General features: G+C 45.0%; 1 protein-coding gene across 1 annotated transcript in view; it reads right to left on the bottom strand.

The window, feature by feature from the left end:
• LOC110510959 (rho GTPase-activating protein 7) overlaps positions 1–6,333 on the bottom strand; it is a 164,752-nt gene extending 158,419 nt beyond the window's left edge. The window contains exons 1-2 of the mRNA XM_036953903.1: positions 5,553–6,333; positions 616–2,720 (exon numbers count right to left, since the gene is read on the bottom strand). Of these exons, the coding sequence (XP_036809798.1) occupies positions 616–2,697 (2,082 nt within the window). The 5' untranslated portion in view covers positions 2,698–2,720; positions 5,553–6,333. The remainder of the gene's footprint in view (positions 1–615; positions 2,721–5,552) is intronic.
• Positions 6,334–18,069: the final 11,736 nt, after the last annotated feature.

The following is an 18,069-nucleotide window of genomic DNA, read 5'->3' as shown; positions in this document are numbered from 1 at the left end:
AGGTCACCACACTAGACCATTTCTTTCTACATATTAGCCCAAAAATGTTTAGATCCACTGAGCCAAAGATGGTCCAGCCCATCTGGCATTTGCCAGAATTGCCCTATGGCCACTCCGTCTCTGGCTATGTGTTTCCAATGCCCTCACACACAACTTCCATGCCCTTATAGGACCTTGTTTTGCAGCAGGACATTGGGAAAGTGTAGAACATTTTACAGATCCCCAAATGTAGTCACAGATGGGTAGGCATGTGAAAGTGAAGTCATTGTTTTCCGAGAGGCACGCCAGGCACAGCGCGGGACATAGTGATTTGTGTGCTGGGCTTAACGTTCACCACCGCCCAATAACTGACAGTAAGATAGGGACTACATAGTGCAGTACTACTCAGCACACACTCATAAACAACAGCAAAATACGGAACATAGTGTGTGTACACACGGACACTTCCAGACACACTCGCACAGACTCCCCCTCACCCCCCACACACACACACACACACACGCGCACACACACACACACACACACACACACACACACACACACACACACACACACACACACACACACCAGCAAAGCCTGACCCCCATGCAACGGAGAACTGAATTTATAGCTTACCTTTCTAGCACGAAGTTTCACCACATGGTCCTCCCCCTTGTTATCCCCGCATTTGGCCTCTCTCTTCACGTCTGAAGCCTTGTCGCCAAGGTGAGTGTTGCCGTGGTTGCCTGGATGCGCTACTTCCTCAATAGCCTCCGTTACAGCTTGTGTATCACCGGGCCTGTCCTGTTCTTTCTGACCGCAGGCTGCCTCTAAAACAGGTGACTCACCTAATTGTTTAACAGGGGCTTGGTTGCCATGGCATCTCTCCAGCAAGGGCTCATTTTCCTCCTTAGGACACATTGGTTGACTGAGAGTGTCCATATTGGGCAGCCTGGCTGCTGGAGAGGTGGATATACCCATGACTGAAACCCCTTGTCTCCCCAGTGGGACTGAGTCGTCCTCTGCTTCGGATTGGTTAATCTCATGGATGGTGTCCAGCTTTGAGCCACCATCGCTGTGCTGTCCTTGGGCTGTTACAGCCGAGGTTAGTTCTTCGGAACACGTTGAATCTTTGGACCTCAATCCGCCACTCGTATTCTCCACTGTGAGGTCATCAGAATGCACCTGTATCATTGGATGATCCGTGTCCTCTACGGTAGTCCGTTCCTGTATTCCGTCCATTTTTGAACTTTCAAGATTCTGCTGTCCAGCTAATGGGCGTCTGTCCAGGTCATCAGAACGTTGCACTGTGACAGGCAAAGCATGCACAGACTCCACACTTGCCTTATCCTCAGGGGTTTTCTCCCTGCCCATTTCCAGAGCCCTTTCCTCTCCTTGGGACCCTTCCATCTCCACCATGTCAACATCCTCCTTTCTCAACACTGTCTGGTCCTGAGCTATTTCACAACCATCATTAGTCCTCATGCTATCATGCCGCTCTTGTTCTGTTTGTCTGCCGTCCACTGACACAGCATGTTGCACCCTCAGAATCTGGTCAAATTTATCACGGCTTTCATACATTTTCCTCTGAACATTCAATCCGTCAACACTATCCTCAGCCTTCCATTCTAAGGCTTCAATCTCATTATCTTCCCCCATAGCTTCCCCCTCCATAACGTCTGCAACAGGAGCCTCCAAGATCTCCATGTTAACATCTGATATTACATCACTATTGCACTCTGGTTTGTTTGAGGAATCCAAAATGGCCGCTTGCTGTATTACTCCTGTTCTTTTACCCGGGTCAGTAATGTTGCTTTCATCCAAGGTGGAGAGGTCCTCTTGTGGTTCAACTTCAGTATGAGGAGACTGGGTCTCTGTGTCCACTAAGGGTTCTGGAAGTCCAATCTGACCGTCTGTATGGTCGGCCATTGTCTCCAGGAGTTTTGGATGCCTGCCAGTTTTCTCACCAACAGAAAAGGCCAGTGAAAATCCATTGTCCGGACAGATAGAGACCCTTTGTCCTTCGTCAACAGAGACAGATTGAACAGTGATTGCAACACGGTCGTCATCAACGTTGGGATGCTCGTTATCATCGGTGCCATCCTCAATGTCATACTCATCCTCATGACTGTTGTCTGCAGTGCAGATGATGTTTGGCTTTGGCTGAAGAATCCCATTGCCTAGGTCACAGTGAGATTGGCTGCCAACTGAGTCCTCACCAGCGTCCGGCATTCCTCCAGGTTCAGACTCCGTCAGCCTCCCGGTGAGGTCATCATCATCAACAGTCACATCAGAGCCGTCTACCAGCTCAGCCTGGAACACAGGGACAACAGTTGAATCAAAGTCGCCTGCTGACATCACGTGCCCCGGCTCAGAGTGATCGCCGTTGTCCTCCACGTTGACTGAGGTCACAAACTCCAACGTGTGACCCGGCCCATTGTTGAGGCCATCGGGGCGTGGCCGGTGACAGCACTCCGGCATGGAGGCACATCGTTCCCTGCGCCCCTGCTTGGACCCCTCAGATGCCAGCCGAGGCCCGTCGCCACTGACGCCATGGCAACAGACCAGGTCCAGGTCGTCATAGCTGTACTGTAACCCGGAGCGGTGAGTCACGTGATCCTCCCAACTTCTTTTCCGTATGGCGACAAGCATGGTTGGCGGACTCCCACTGCTAACCATAGAGCCCTTTAAAGATGTAGAACCAAAATGGCGGACCATAAGGTGCAGTTCTATTGAGCTTCCTGTAAGAGAGAAAGAGAGGGGGTGGGAATCAGTTACTCAGGTTATCAGTTACTCAAGTTATGGGTTAGTCAGGTTATGGGTTACTCAGGTTATGAGTTACTCAGGTTATCAGTTACTCAGGTTATGGGATACTCAGGTTATGGGTTACTCAGGTTATCAGTTACTCAGGTTATCAGTTACTTGGGTTATGGGGATACTCAGGTTATGAGTTACTCAGGTTATGGGATATTCAGGTTATGGGATACTCAGGTTATGGGGTTAGCAAACTTTAGGAAGGAGCGATATTATAAACTGAGTTGTCTGTGTATGCTGACATGGACCCAGGTTACTGCTATAGTTGTGAACCCAAGCTGACATGAACGCAGGTTACTGCTATAGTTGTGAACCCAAGCTGACATGAACTGCTATAGTTATGAACCCCATGTCTTTTTGAATTTTTACCCCTTTTTCTCCCCAATTTTATGGTATCCAATTGTTGTAGTAGCTACTATCTTGTCTCATCGCTACAACTCCCGTACGGGCTCGGGAGAGACGAAGGTTGAAAGTCATACGTCCTCCGATACACAACCCAACCAGCAGCACTGCTTCTTAACACAGCACGCATCCAACCCGGAAGCCAGCCGCACCAATGTGTCGGAGGCTACACCGTGCACTGCGCCCGGCCCGCCACAGGAGTCGCTGGTGCGCGATGAGACAAGGACATCCCTACCGACCAAGCCCTCCCTAACACGGACGACGCTAGGCCAATTGTGCGTCGCCCCACGGACCTCCCGGTCGCGGCCGGTTACGACAGAGCCTGGGCGCGAACCCAGGGACTCTGATGGCACAGCTGGCGCTGCAGTACAGCACCCTTAACCACTGCGGCACCCGGGAGGCCATGAACCCCATGTCAAGCATACATGGAACAATCATGAACCTTATAGGATTTTAACATTACAAAACAGAATAGTGTAATACTGCAATGGCTACTATGAGCCAGTATAGAGCATCTTTCCACTTCTGGTAAACCAAGTTCTCAGACAGTGGTTTGCTTTTATTTTCTCACTATTATTAAAAGACATTTGCATCTGACTGGAAGTGTGCTGAGAGTTTTTCCAGTTTTTATTTTTTTACATGCGACTGGTTAAGAGAAAAGAGTTGCTAATTTCAACATTCCCAGACAAGACAGTGAATCCGAGTTCAAACTGTAAACATTGGACACACATTACACTGAGACAGTCCCTATCAAGCACTGTACAGATGTAGGATATTCATTTGAGACAGTTTGCTACATCAGGAAAATAATCCCGCAACAACAGGAAATGTGAATTATTATGTGGTTCATAATTCATTGATATCTTTGGAAGGGGTTGATACATTTTTCATTAGGGAAAATCAGGTCTGAAATTTCAAAGTGGAAATTACATACTTCAGAAGCCTTTTTAAACATCAAATACACTACAATGCAGGACAGTTCTCCTGGAACAGGGTGATCAGATTAATATCCTACATGTGTACACATTAAAGAGCTGGGAAGCCTCCATACATACCCTTTCACCTATGGCTAAACATTTTGGCAGAAGATTTCCACCATGAAGTCTAGTCAAGGATTTTATGAGTATGACAGAAGAAGAGGACCAACAACGCCCCGGGGCAATTTGTCCACATCAGGGACGAGGTCGTCAAGAAACCACTGTGCCTCACATGACTCGAACCCATTCATAACAGAACTATTAGTGTGTCTCACCATCCAGCTTGTGAATGTGTCTGTGTGTGTTTGTGTGTCTCTTGCTGAGAGCCTCTGGATAGCCACATTCACTGTCTGGGAATGTCAGAGGGGAAGAGGCTGCCTGAAGGGCCTACATAATAAGCATAATAATAAATCCGGAACACAGTTTTTAGGTTTTTGCCAAGCGATTTAACCACGTCACTGAAATGTTAACCTTAACCCTAATTTTAAATAATTGTTTACTTTGATGGGACAATGTTGTTGGCCTCTGTCGTACCTCAGTGATGGAGGAGACAGGCAGAAAGGCAGACAGGCAGAGAGAGAGAGAGAGAAACAGACAGGGACATGCACACAGACAGACAGACAGCCTCCACTATGGCTTAACAGAGCAGCACAGTAACATAAGCAACCACTCCTGTTAAAGAAGAAAGGTAATTGGCACCACTACGACAGAAGTGATAAGAAGGAAGGATTACAATGGAGGATTTTTTAAAACATTGTGTCAATCTATCAAAAGCTGATGAAGTTGCCCATTAAACAAATAAAATAAGCATATATTCCATAAATCATGTCACAATATAGTCTTTGCTTTATATTGGAGACAACAACATTTTGAAAGACTTCGGTTTGACATCCTATTTCCTATGTAGTGCACTACTTCTGACCAGGGCCCATAGGGATCTGGTAGTGCACTATATAGGGAATAGGGTGAAATTTGTAATCAACCCAATATCTGCGTATATTATTGCCAGCCGGCCGTTGTATGGTTCTCTGAAGACCCCCACTGACAGACGTAATGGAACGGTTGTGAAGGCTGTTGCTAGGAGATCATATCGCTCATCCACTATCTGCACTGAAAGGGAAACACTTCCTACGTCTGTACATCTGTCCTCTGGCCTCAACAACTGGAGCATCAGATTACCATGTTAATCATCATCTCTTTTCAGGGACTGTTCATTTTGAGCATTTTGACTGCCTTGATCTTGGAGTGACGTTTGAGCTGTGAACATTCTATTACCAGTAGAAAAGGTGTGTGTGTGTATGCTTCTATTAGGGGGAAAGCTGCCAGAGGAAGCCTCAAAACACGATTCTAGTCAGACTCTAGACTCTAGTCGGTCTATACCTTAAGCATCCACAGGACTGCTGTTGGATGGAGGGTGACCCGGTGTGACTTCCTCCTCTGACGTCAACTGGCCCATGAGTTAGGGAGGGCACTGTGTACTTATTACAACTTCTCACACAGAAGTAAAATGTACTCAATTAGCGTAATCCGTGTGCCACTTCACACAACGTGCCTGGATGAGTTGCGTCACTGTCAATACTCCACCAGAATACAGAGGGGTACTGTCGCAGTCCCACACAGTAGCAACATAAGACTGAATAACAGAAGATAACAGAGGAGAAACACTATGGGGTTGAAGAGTTAGCCATCCATCAAAGTCAGAGGACAGACAAATCCAATCCTACAAGCCTTTCTCAAGGAACGAATCCCCCTTTTCCTGAGATATCGGTCCTAATTCCCGGTTCCGAGGAATGCTCTCAGGGTTTGCGGATTCAAATCAAATCCATTGCTGACTTTACCCCTTTCTGGGAGCAGAGAGCAGGGAGCCCCCGGAGCCAACCGAAAATCCGGAGCACGGTACAAAGTCCAAAGATAGCTTGAGCTTCCATCTTGATCACATTAGGGGTTTCACTGACGCTGAACGACTGGAGAATGGGTGGGGTGGAATGGGGTGGAGTGGGGGGAGGGGGTTCTCTCACTCTCCTCCTCTCCCTCTGTCCAATCCCACCTCTTCTCTTCTCCGCCTCCTGGCTGGTTTGACAGGGAATCTTAGTCACATCCTATACACTGTCTTTCTCCCTGGTTCTCTCACAGCTCCTCCAAGGCTCTCCACGCCAACCAGATCCTCTCAGCTGTTTATCCTACTTTCTTACTCCTCCTTTCACAGAGTTAAGACAACTTCCTCTCAAATCACCCTCTCTCAAGTCTCTCTCTCTCTCTCTCTCTCTCTCTCTCTCTCTCTCTCTCTCTCTCTCACACTCTATCTCCTTAAGCTGGGAAAGACTCCCTCCAGTTGGTTTTGATTAGTAACAGACAGACCACTGTGAAAACTCAGGCTTTGGGCCAAGTGAGATTGCAGTAACGTTTTGGCAGGGCTTTCTGAGATGTTTTCTTTTTTCACATGTCACCCTGTAACTGTACAAGCATCCTTGCACAAACATCTCGACCTGCCCAAAAAAAGACATTGAAAAGCATGACTTGTTTACAGACATTCCTGGAGAATATGCCACTCTGTGCGAGAACTGCTAACTTTGCTGCCTACGAGCTGTGTGCCTTTTCTTTACAGGACACATCTGGGCAAAGTGGTAGTTTGACTTCAGAATCACTGTGTTTTTAGGAAGTCTTCAAAGCAAAACATCTTACCGCATTTTTGAGTGCCGACCATTCATTCCCTAATATAGACATGTCATTTGTTGGGAATGCTACCAACACTTGAAATACATAGGCTCTGATATCAGAGCTTCATGGTGAGAATATCTCAAGCGAAATCAAAAACGGCATCTCTTACCAAACCAAAAAACATAGGAAACTAGTTGTTGTAACTTTGGGGGAGCTCTGTAGGCTGTAGTCCTGTAAAGCACTGAGGGGTTGTAAAAGGCAATGCAGAACTCCACACCCAGGCATGGTCTCCCCCCACCCTCTGTAAGGGTCTCACAGGCCCAATCAAGCCTGACTTACAACCAGGAGATATGGTCTTTGTGCTTCAAACCATCAGAATGAAAAGACCGACCATAGGAAATGTGTTTGTTTTACACACAGACTCTTACAGTCTCAGCTGGCTAACATACCTGTCATTCCAATTACACCATTTCCATTCACAATCCCTTGGTTCTTGATGATAACGTCTATGACTGTTTTCTGTTGGGTTTTAGAAGTATGGACCTGAGGGTAGCAGTTGCTATAGCAAAAACAGATAATGGAACAAGGGAAAAATTGACAACTCCCCCACCAACATCAACAAAAAACTATTTTCACCCTTGTGCCCCCTCTTCCTCTTCAGGGTCATCCAGATGGGAGTAGGGGAGGCTCTGGGGCCTGGGGGAGAACTTGACTCTGTTTTTTAGAACTCTCTGTGGGAAACTCAAGCTGTCCTATTTCTGACCCGCCATTTTGGGTCTCAGGGGACACATAGGGTTCCCACTACATGGTTAAGCTGCAAAGTAAAAATGTACATTTATATAAACATACATGTATCTTTTTTAAGTTTAGGGTTAGGCATAAAGTTAGCAGTGTGGTTAAGATTAGGGTTAAGGTTTAAAATCAGATTTTAGACAGGGATTCTGACTTTGCAACTTGGCCAGACAGTGATGACAGACACACAGATGGTCGGGGATACAAGGTTAAATTTGTCGTCACAGCATGTGCTTGGTGCACTGGTCACAGGACCTAGCACTAATCACAAAGCTAGTGTGATGATGGTAACTAGCGTGATTATGGTAACTAGCACTCATCACAGAGCTAGCGTGATGACGGTAACTAGCGTGATGAAGGTAACTAGCACTCATCACAGAGCTAGCGTGATGACGGTAACTAGTGTGGTGACGGTAACTAGCGTGCTGATGGTTACTAGCGTGATGACGGTAACTAGCGTGATGAAGGTAACTAGCACTCATCACAGAGCTAGCGTGATGACGGTAACTAGCGTGATGAAGGTAACTAGCACTCATCACAGAGCTAGTGTGATGAAGGTAACTAGCACTCATCACAGAGCTAGCGTGATGACGGTAACTAGCACTCATCACAGAGCTAGCGTGATGACGGTAACTAGCGTGTTGACGGTAACTAGCGTGCTGATGGTTACTAGCGTGGTTAGTGTAACTAGCGTGGTGACGGTAACTAGTGTGGTGACGGTAACTAGCGTGCTGATGGTTACTAGCGTGGTTAGTGTAACTAGCGTGGTGACGGTAACTAGCGTGGTGATGGTAACTAGCGTGGTGACGTAACTAGCGTGGTGATGTAACTAGCATGGTGATGGTAACTAGCGTGATGACGGTAACTAGTGTGGTGACGGTAACTAGCGTGCTGATGGTTACTAGCGTGGTTAGTGTAACTAGCGTGGTGACGATAACTAGCGTGGTGATGGTAACTAGCGTGGTGACGTAACTAGCGTGGTGATGTAACTAGCATGGTGATGGTAACTAGCGTGTAGTTATGGCTGGTTAGTGAAGTGGAGAGGCCAGCGCAATGTTGCAGTGGTTCTGAGGATCATCGGAAATGACTGAGTGGATATTTGGATATCTGACTGTGTGTGTGTGTCATTTGTTACAGTGTGTGAGAGTGTGTGTTTATCCTAGATGAGTCACTACCTACGGACCAACTTTTCCCCATTTATTCCTGAAAGATGAGGAGGGACACATTCTGAGATCATCAGTCATGTGACCTCCCGCTAGGTCACATGGGAGGGGCAGGTCACATGGGAGGGGTGGAAAGGGTGAAGAAAGCCCCATTCATGATGCCTCCTATATTCCCCCACTCGTCTCCTCTCTGCTTCTTAAGTGGCGCACAGAGGGCCCAAAGGAAACAGTCTCAAATTCTTAGCTGATGTAGTTTATTATTGGAAAAATTCCAGTCTAAATCGTGAGCACTGTAGGACAAGCAGAGTTAGCCTAGCCCTTGTAGGAAAATGTGGGTGATAAATAAAATAAATAAAACATGAATATACACATCCCTACCAAAACTGGGCCAATCGAGTTCTCACTTTTACAAAGCATGCTTTGAGAACGTTTTGCTGTGGTGTTTGTAGGCCAAACTCAACGGTACGGTACATGACCAGTAGTTAGCAGAGGCTGTAATAACATTTGACACTTGTGAAAGTACACTCAGATTAAAGGGTAGATCAAAAAAATACATCTACAACCCAAACCATGATCATTTCATTCACTTTTTCCAAAGAATCTTAAAACATACACTACGAATACCTATGGCATCTCCCATAATACACATAGCTCATAGATGTCTGAAACTGTTCAACCAAGTGTGTGTCTTTGAGTGACACAGCATTGTACTGTAATGTAATGTAATGTAATGTGACTGACTGTATCTATGCTTGTGTTGGAGGAAGTCAATGCAAGGGGGGTCTTGACCGTCGGTTACGGCTGATAGTCAGACTCCCGGCAACCGTGGGAAACAGGAAGTCCGAGTTACTAGTGATACAGAGCATAATCATTTCCAGGCTGAAATAATCCATGCTATCTTCTCTCTGGGATGTCTGTTTTTGTGTGCATGGGCCTGGAGAGAGGACTTTAGTGTATGTGTGTGTGTGTGTGTGTGTGTGTGTGTGTGTGTGTGTGTGTGTGTGTGTGTGTGTGTACGCGTGCTCTTGCATTCAAGGGTAAAGAAGTTCGTCTGGACACGAATAAAATGGATTTTATCATCCGAGTGTGTTATTATTGTACTTAAACACTAACCAACATTGTATGACATTTAACACTTCTTTAAGCACAATGCAGTTAACTTCCTGTTCTGAGAGCTGAACATGAATCCAAGGCACGTCTTCTACATGGGTTTGGACGAAGCTTTGTGGCAACAGCTGGCCTCTATTTGTGTTAACTGGCTCTCACAGAAGCATGCAGACACACGCACCTGGGCAAGAGAGTGGTGTGCAGACATACACTGTACGCACTGACTCACTCACAGACACGCACACACACACAAATGCACACGCACACACGCACACACGCACGCACGCACACACGCACACACACACATACACACACACACACACACACTGTTCACATGTACAGACAGCTTGTTGCCCTCAGACCAACTAAAGCAGGGTTTATAGGCTAGTGGTTATGACGCTGCTCAGTGGATACATTAGTGTGGTTGTGTACGTCAGATTGCATCCTAAATCAGCCATGTAGGGACAAACTCTGTTACACAAACATACACTGATACACATGTGAATATTAACTGAAGAGCAGTCTCCACACACACACACACACACACACACACACACACACACACACACACACACACACACACACACACACACACACACACACACACACACACACACACACACACACACACACACACACACACACACACACACACAGAGCTATTGGCAATATTTGACCTCATTGGCATCCAACCCTGGACTCCATCTCTGGAGACGGACTGACTGTTTGTTTTCAAAGGTCAACTGATTCACAAAGAACACCTTGTCTCAGTCTCAGAACCAAAAGCAGAGCAGAGTTACACATGCAGGAGACAAACTCGGTTTACAGTAGTCGGTCCTGTGTGGCTCAGCATCTGCAGGCTGTGGGTTCAACTCCTGCAGGGATGAAATGCACTTAAAAGTCTATGCATTCACTGTCAGGTAAGACGCGTTGGATAAAAGTGTCTCCTCTGAAAAGAAAATGGTGAAACACTAAACATGAGGGTTGTACACGCCCTCAAATATGCAGATTCTGGCGTGGGACTGACAGGGTTATTAAAGGTCTATGCATTCTCTGTCCTGGATGCCGCTTGCCCTCCTTGGCTTCCAGTACATATGGGGCTTTCTGCTGAAGCCTCCCATTCAGTACGTTTTGTAGCAGCATGTCGCAATGGATGTCAACGAATCCGTAAGAATCCGTAATCATTAGTCCAAAACGTTTTGCAACGGAAATAGTTTACTCCAAACGGAAAAAGTTTTACAAAGAAAACAAGATTTTCTGTTGGACTAATTTATCTAGGTCCCTCCCTATTTGGTTCCGTTTCGTACTGTTTGGCTCTGTTTGGTTCCTAGTGAACACACCCTGTTGTCTCCTCCTGTAGTTTATTGGCTGTAGAGTCTGGGGCCAGAGTCTGGGACTTGGTGATGACGAGAGCTCCCTGGATGAAACAACACTGATGCTGGACACCGGCTGTGCTGGCATTGGTCGCCTCCAGCAGACAGCCAGGAAAGGACTGTTTTCCTTGGATACGGTTGCCACAGCAGCATCAGCAGGAAATACTGGAGACAGAGATTCAGGGGGAGATGGGAGGGGCTGCAGGCTGCATGTTGCTTGTGACGGAGGCAGCTGGCTGATGGTATACATGTTGGATGGGACGGAGGCAGATGGCTGATGGTATACATGTTGGATGGGACGGAGGCAGATGGCTGATGGTATACATGTTGGATGGGACGGAGGCAGATGGCTGATAGTAAACATGTTGGATGGGACGGTGATGCACTCATCTTCGCTTGTCAGATGTTTTGTGGGAATTCCACACATACCTCTACAGCAGTAGGATGCATGAAGGGGAGAGTGTATGTATGTGTGTATGTATGTGTGTGTGTGTGTGTGTGTGTGTGTGTGTGTGTGTGTGTGTGTGTGTGTGTGTGTGTGTGTGTGTGTGTGTGTGTGTGTGTGTGTGTGTGTGTGTGTGTGTGTGTGTGTGTGTGTGTGTGTGTGTGTTTGTGTGTGTGTGCGCAGCAGTGGAGGCTGGAAGGCTGCTGAGGGGAGGACGGCTGATAATAATGGCTGGAATGGAGTCAATGGAATCGTATCAAACACATCAACGATGTGGTTTCCATAGGGTTGATAGGGATACCATTCCAACCATTATTATGAGCCGCCCTCCCCTCAGCAGCCTCCACTGGACCACAGTCTACATGTGCCCCCACTTCTGTCAATAATAAAACAGGTGCCCCCACTCACCTCACTTTAGACACAGAGCTAGATTGTATAGAATGGTATGAATGGTTCCACTCTTGAATTGTGCCTGTTCAGCTTTCCAACGATAGAACAGAAATCTAAATACTTTGGGCTGTGAGACTACGTGAGGAATTCTAGTCCTTCACTGAAGCATGTTCATCAGGTATAAGTGTCTGATTGTTCCCTGGTTCATGGCAAGAAGGGGAAAGTGGATAAGATGAACTCAGCTAAATGTATCTCTAGCCTTGAGATCTCCTGGTCCTGGCTTACTTTCATTCTTTCTTTCTTTCTTTCCTTCTTTCCTTCTATCCTCCTATCATTCTTTCTTTCTTTCCTTCTTTCCTTCTATCCTCCTATCATTCTTTCTTTCTTTCTTTCTTTCTTTCCTTCTTTCCTTCTATCCTCCTATCATTCTTTCTTTCTTTCCTTCTTTCCTTCTATCCTCCTATCATTCTTTCTTTCTTTCCTTCTTTCCTTCTATCCTCCTATCCTTCTTTCTTTCTTTCTTTCTTTCTTTCCTTCTTTCCTTCTATCCTCCTATCATTCTTTCTTTCTTTCCTTCTTTCCTTCTATCCTCCTATCCTTCTTTCTTTCTTTCTTTCTTTCTTTCTTTCTTTCTTTCTTTCTTTCTTTCTTTCTTTCTTTCTTTCTTTCTGTCTTTCTTTCTTTCTTTCTTTCTTTCTTTCTTTCTTTCCTTCTTTCTTTCTTTCTTTCTTTCTTTCTTTCTTTCTTTCTTTTCTTTTCTTTTCTTTTCTTTTCTTCTTTCTCAGGAAATGAATCTGCATTCCAACCCACACAGGAAGCGGACAGGTCAGGGAAACTTAGCAAGACACTAGAGAGGTTACAGACGGAGGTTCAAATAGCTCAGTTGGATAAACCAGGGTCTGTAGTGTTACCACACCAGGATCTGTAGTGTTACCTCACTGGGGTCTGTAGTGTTACCACACCAGGGTCTGTAGTGTTACCACACCAGGATCTGTAGTGTTACATCACTGGGGTCTGTAGTGTTACATCACTGGTGTCTGTAGTGTACAACACCAGGGTCTGTAGTGTTACATCACTGGGGTCTGTAGTGTTACAACACCAGGGTCTGTAGTGTTACATCACTGGTGTCTGTAGTGTACAACACCAGGGTCTGTAGTGTTACATCACTGGGGTCTGTAGTGTTACATCACCAGGGTCTGTAGTGTTACATCACTGGTGTCTGTAGTGTACAACACCAGGGTCTGTAGTGTTACATCACTGGGGTCTGTAGTGTTACATCACCAGGGTCTGTAGTGTTACATCACTGGTGTCTGTAGTGTACAACACCAGGGTCTGTATTGTTACAACACTGGGGTCTGTAGTGTTACATCACTGGGGTCTGTAGTGTTACAACACCAGGGTCTGTAGTGTTACAACACCAGGGTCTGTAGTGTTACATCACTGGGGTCTGTAGTGTTACAACACCAGGGTCTGTAGTGTTACAACACCAGGGTCTGTAGTGTTACAACACTGGGGTCTGTAGTGTTACATCACTGGGGTCTGTAGTGTTACAGCACCAGGGTCTGTAGTGTTACAACACCAGGGTCTGTAGTGTTACATCACTGGGGTCTGTAGTGTTACATCACTGGGGTCTGTAGTGTTACAACACCAGGGTCTGTAGTGTACAAAGCCATGGTTGTAGGTTTGACGCCACATGGGTAACATATTATAGAAACGTCAATGTCTGTGTTTTTGGGGCCTGGAGTTTTTGCTGGTCAGGATGCATGGAAGGAGAGACAGTAAGAGAGAAGAGGAATAAAGGACAACCGGTGACAGGCGTCTTGCTGAGTGTAACAATGATTTTTCATCTGACAAAAGATTCACCGTTGTGGTACAGGGAGCAGCGTTACCATGACACAGACTGGCCTTAGAGGGCGACAGAGAGAGAAACGCTTTCTTCATAAACTCACCTCTTTGCAGAGAGATCATTACTTTAAATTGTCAGCAGGTGGCGCGAAAACTCTTACATTTTCCTGATGGGACTTGAGGGAATGAATCTCTTCCTGCTTCACCTGCAGTGCAGAAGAGAAAGTTGGAAATGAGTCAGACCTGGATTGAAATACATAGGAGTATTAGAATAGTAGAATATTTGTATTTTAAAATACATGCCAATAGTAGACTACCAATATTAAACTACATGTTAAATGCATTGCAGAAAGTTATTGTGCAATAGGGGGATCAAATTAACATCCTACACCTGTATACAGCACTATCCCCAAAACACCCACCACCCCATCCCACCACTTGGCCCTATCGATCCTACACCTGTACACAGCACTTTCACCAACACACCCACCACACCATCCCTCTACTTTGGCCCTATCATATGCTAAATCAGGCTGTCAGCCTGGGAGGATGAAACCCCTTCTCTCAAAACCCCCTGTAGATCTTCTGCATTAAAATCTATCACACTGTTGCCGCTACTACAATCTTCTGGGATTTCCGCTCCATCAGCGCAGTACAATTAATGACCATGACAATAAATGGAAGAAATCTAAAAAATATCCTCTCTGGATCTCTGTCCCGAGTCCTACTCAGTGGGGGGCTCCCAGTCAAATCACTCACCCTTGGGCTTTCATCTACTTTCCTCACTGCCTCAGCATAGGAAAACTTCTGCAATCCCCCAAATAGCTGACATAACCTAACCTGACAGGTAAGAACTCTCTATTCAAGCTCAACAAGACATTCTGGGTATTCTCAGTCTCAGTCACTGGGTCTATTTCTCACCAACCGAGGACGTAAAAAACACCAGAAGTATTGTTTTTCAGATCTCCACTCAACGCCACCCCACTGATCAGTCCTTTGAGAGGCACCCTGCTCTGCAGAACAAAGCACACCACAGGTCGAGCCCTGAGATGTGTGATGTGGAGCACCCTCTGCCTCTGGATGCACACAAAATATAAACAATTCCACTTCTTGAAAATGGGATACATTTATTCTAAGCCCAGCTTGACACAACATATGGGTGGGACAAAGAGCAGGGATCCACGTTTCCCCAAAATCTCACTCCTACCCGTCCAAAATCATCTCTGGTATGATCAGGGCCAAGGCTGGAAGTCTCTACTATAGCTGCCGCTGCAGGCACTTCATCCTGGCTAGGCTTCATTTCAGAGCAAACATTACTGGAGACCGACTCCATCTGGAGTTTCTAAACAGAGCAGGTAGAATGATGGGGTCCAAGATCCTCAAGAGAACAAATAGACTTGTTTTTTAACTTGGCTTGTATGCAGCAGACAATGGTTTTTGCTTAGCGCCATTACCTCGGATTAGCATCATCGCCCTTCCACAATGTTTTGTGGAACATAACTAGCCTATTGGTAGACAGGAAGCTTCAATCAGGAAATAAGTAGGAATTGTATTAATTTGCTCAAACAAACATGCAAACGAGTGTGTGTGTGTGTGTGGTTTGGTATTATAACAGCAAAATTATACATTTTCATTGGTAAATGTATTCTGTTGAGTCTACTGTACTAACTTCATGTTGTGTCTGATAATGTGTGAAACATAACTACTGAGACACAGGAAGTCACAATCAGGAAATAAGTTGGACTTTTATTAATATGCTAATACAAACAAACAAAACATGCGTGTGCGTCTGGGTTTGAGAGAGAGAGAGAGAGAGAGAGAGAGAGAGAGAGAGAGAGAGAGAGAGACAGAGAGAGAGAGAGAGAGAGAGAGAGAGAGAGAGAGAGAGAGAGAGCGAGAGAGAGAGAGAGAGAGAGAGAGAGAGAGAGAGAGAGAGAGAGAGAGAGAGAGAGAGAGAGAGAGAGAGAGAGAGAGATCTGTGCACTGTAGGCTGCTGTATGTGTTACAGTATGTTGTCATGGTGATGTTAAACCACTTTATCACAAATCCAGTGAAGATTCTCCGCACATGACATGTCATTCCATGCCTTCAGAGGACTCTGATCGGTGTGTATCGCAACACAGTCCTCCTCACCATTTTCTGGTTTTCCACCACCATTATCAGGCTGTGGGTCATACCAGTACGTACAGGGTTAACAACAGTTAGATATCATGGTTAATACCAGTACCTACAGGGTTAACAACAGTCAGATATCATGGTTGATACCAGTACCTACAGGGTTAAAAACAGTCAGATATCATGGTTAATACCAGTACCTACAGGGTTAACAACAGTCAGATAGCATGGTTAATACCAGTACCTACAGGGTTAAAAACAGTCAGATATCATGGTTAATACCAGTACCTACAGGGGTTAAAACAGTCAGATATCATGGTTAATACCAGTACCTACAGGGTTAAAAACAGTCAGATATCATGGTTAATACCAGTACCTACAGGGTTAAAAACAGTCAGATATCATGGTTAATACCAGTACCTACAGGGTTAAAAACAGTCAGATATCATGGTTAATACCAGTAACTACAGTCAGATATCATGGTTAATACCAGTACCTACAGGGTTAACAACAGTCAGATATCATGGTTGATACCAGTACCTACAGGGTTAAAAACAGTCAGATATCATGGTTAATACCAGTACCTACAGGGTTAACAACAGTCAGATAGCATGGTTAATACCAGTACCTACAGGGTTAAAAACAGTCAGACATCATGGTTAATACCAGTACCTACAGGGTTAACAACAGTCAGATATCATGGTTAATACCAGTACCTACAGGGTTAAAAACAGTCAGATATCATGGTTAATACTAGTACCTACATGGTTAAAACAGTCAGATATCATGGTTAATACCAGTACCTACAGGGTTAAAACAGTCAGATATCATGATTAATACCAGTACCTACAGGGTTAACAACAGTCAGATAGCATGGTTAATACCAGTACCTACAGGGTTAACAACAGTCAGATAGCATGGTTAATACCAGTACCTACAGGGTTAACAACAGTCAGATATCATGGTTAATACCAGTACCTACAGGGTTAATAACAGTCAGATATCATGGTTAATACCAGTACCTACAGGGTTAACAACAGTCAGATAGCATTGTTAATACCAGTACCTACAGGGTTAACAACAGTCAGATATCATGGTTAATACCAGTACCTACAGGGTTAACAACAGTCAGATATCATGGTTAATACCAGTACCTACAGGGTTAACAACAGTCAGATATCATGGTTAATACCAGTACCTACAGGGTTAACAACAGTCAGATATCATGGTTAATACCAGTACCTACAGGGTTAAAAACAGTCAGATATCATGGTTAATACCAGTACCTACAGGGTTAACAACAGTCAGATATCATGGTTAATACCAGTACCTACAGGGTTAACAACAGTCAGATAGCATGGTTAATACCAGTACCTACAGGGTTAAAAACAGTCAGATATCATGATTAATACCAGTACCTACAGGGTTAAAAACAGTCAGATATCATGGTTAATAACAGTACCTACAGGGTTAATAACAGTCAGATATCATGGTTAATAACAGTACCTACAGGATTAAAAACAGTCAGACATCATGGTTAATACCAGTACCTACAGGGTTAACAACAGTCAGATATCATGGTTAATGCCAGTACCTACAGGGTTAAAAACAGTCAGACATCATGGTTAATACCAGTACCTACAGGGTTAACAACAGTCAGATATCATGGTTAATACCAGTACCTACAGGGTTAACAACAGTCAGATATCATGGTTAATACCAGTACCTACAGGGTTAACAACAGTCAGATATCATGGTTAATACCAGTACCTACAGGGTTAAAAACAGTCAGATATCATGGTTAATACCAGCACCTACAGGGTTAAAAACAGTCAGACGTCATGGTTAATACCAGTACCTACAGGGTTAAAAACAGTCAGACATCACATTTAGAACATCACAATCCTAAATAATTTAAAGAAAATTTCAATCTTAATGTTAACTTTGTTTACTGATGCCATCAATGATAATAACCTGTATAGAAAAAGGTTGGATTGAGACTTATTGAC

This window comes from Oncorhynchus mykiss, chromosome 19 (assembly GCF_013265735.2).
Source record: "Oncorhynchus mykiss isolate Arlee chromosome 19, USDA_OmykA_1.1, whole genome shotgun sequence".
Classification (NCBI taxonomy): Eukaryota; Metazoa; Chordata; class Actinopteri; order Salmoniformes; family Salmonidae; genus Oncorhynchus; species Oncorhynchus mykiss.
Note: the sequence above shows the minus strand (reverse complement) of the source record. Positions and strands in the feature narration are given on the sequence as shown.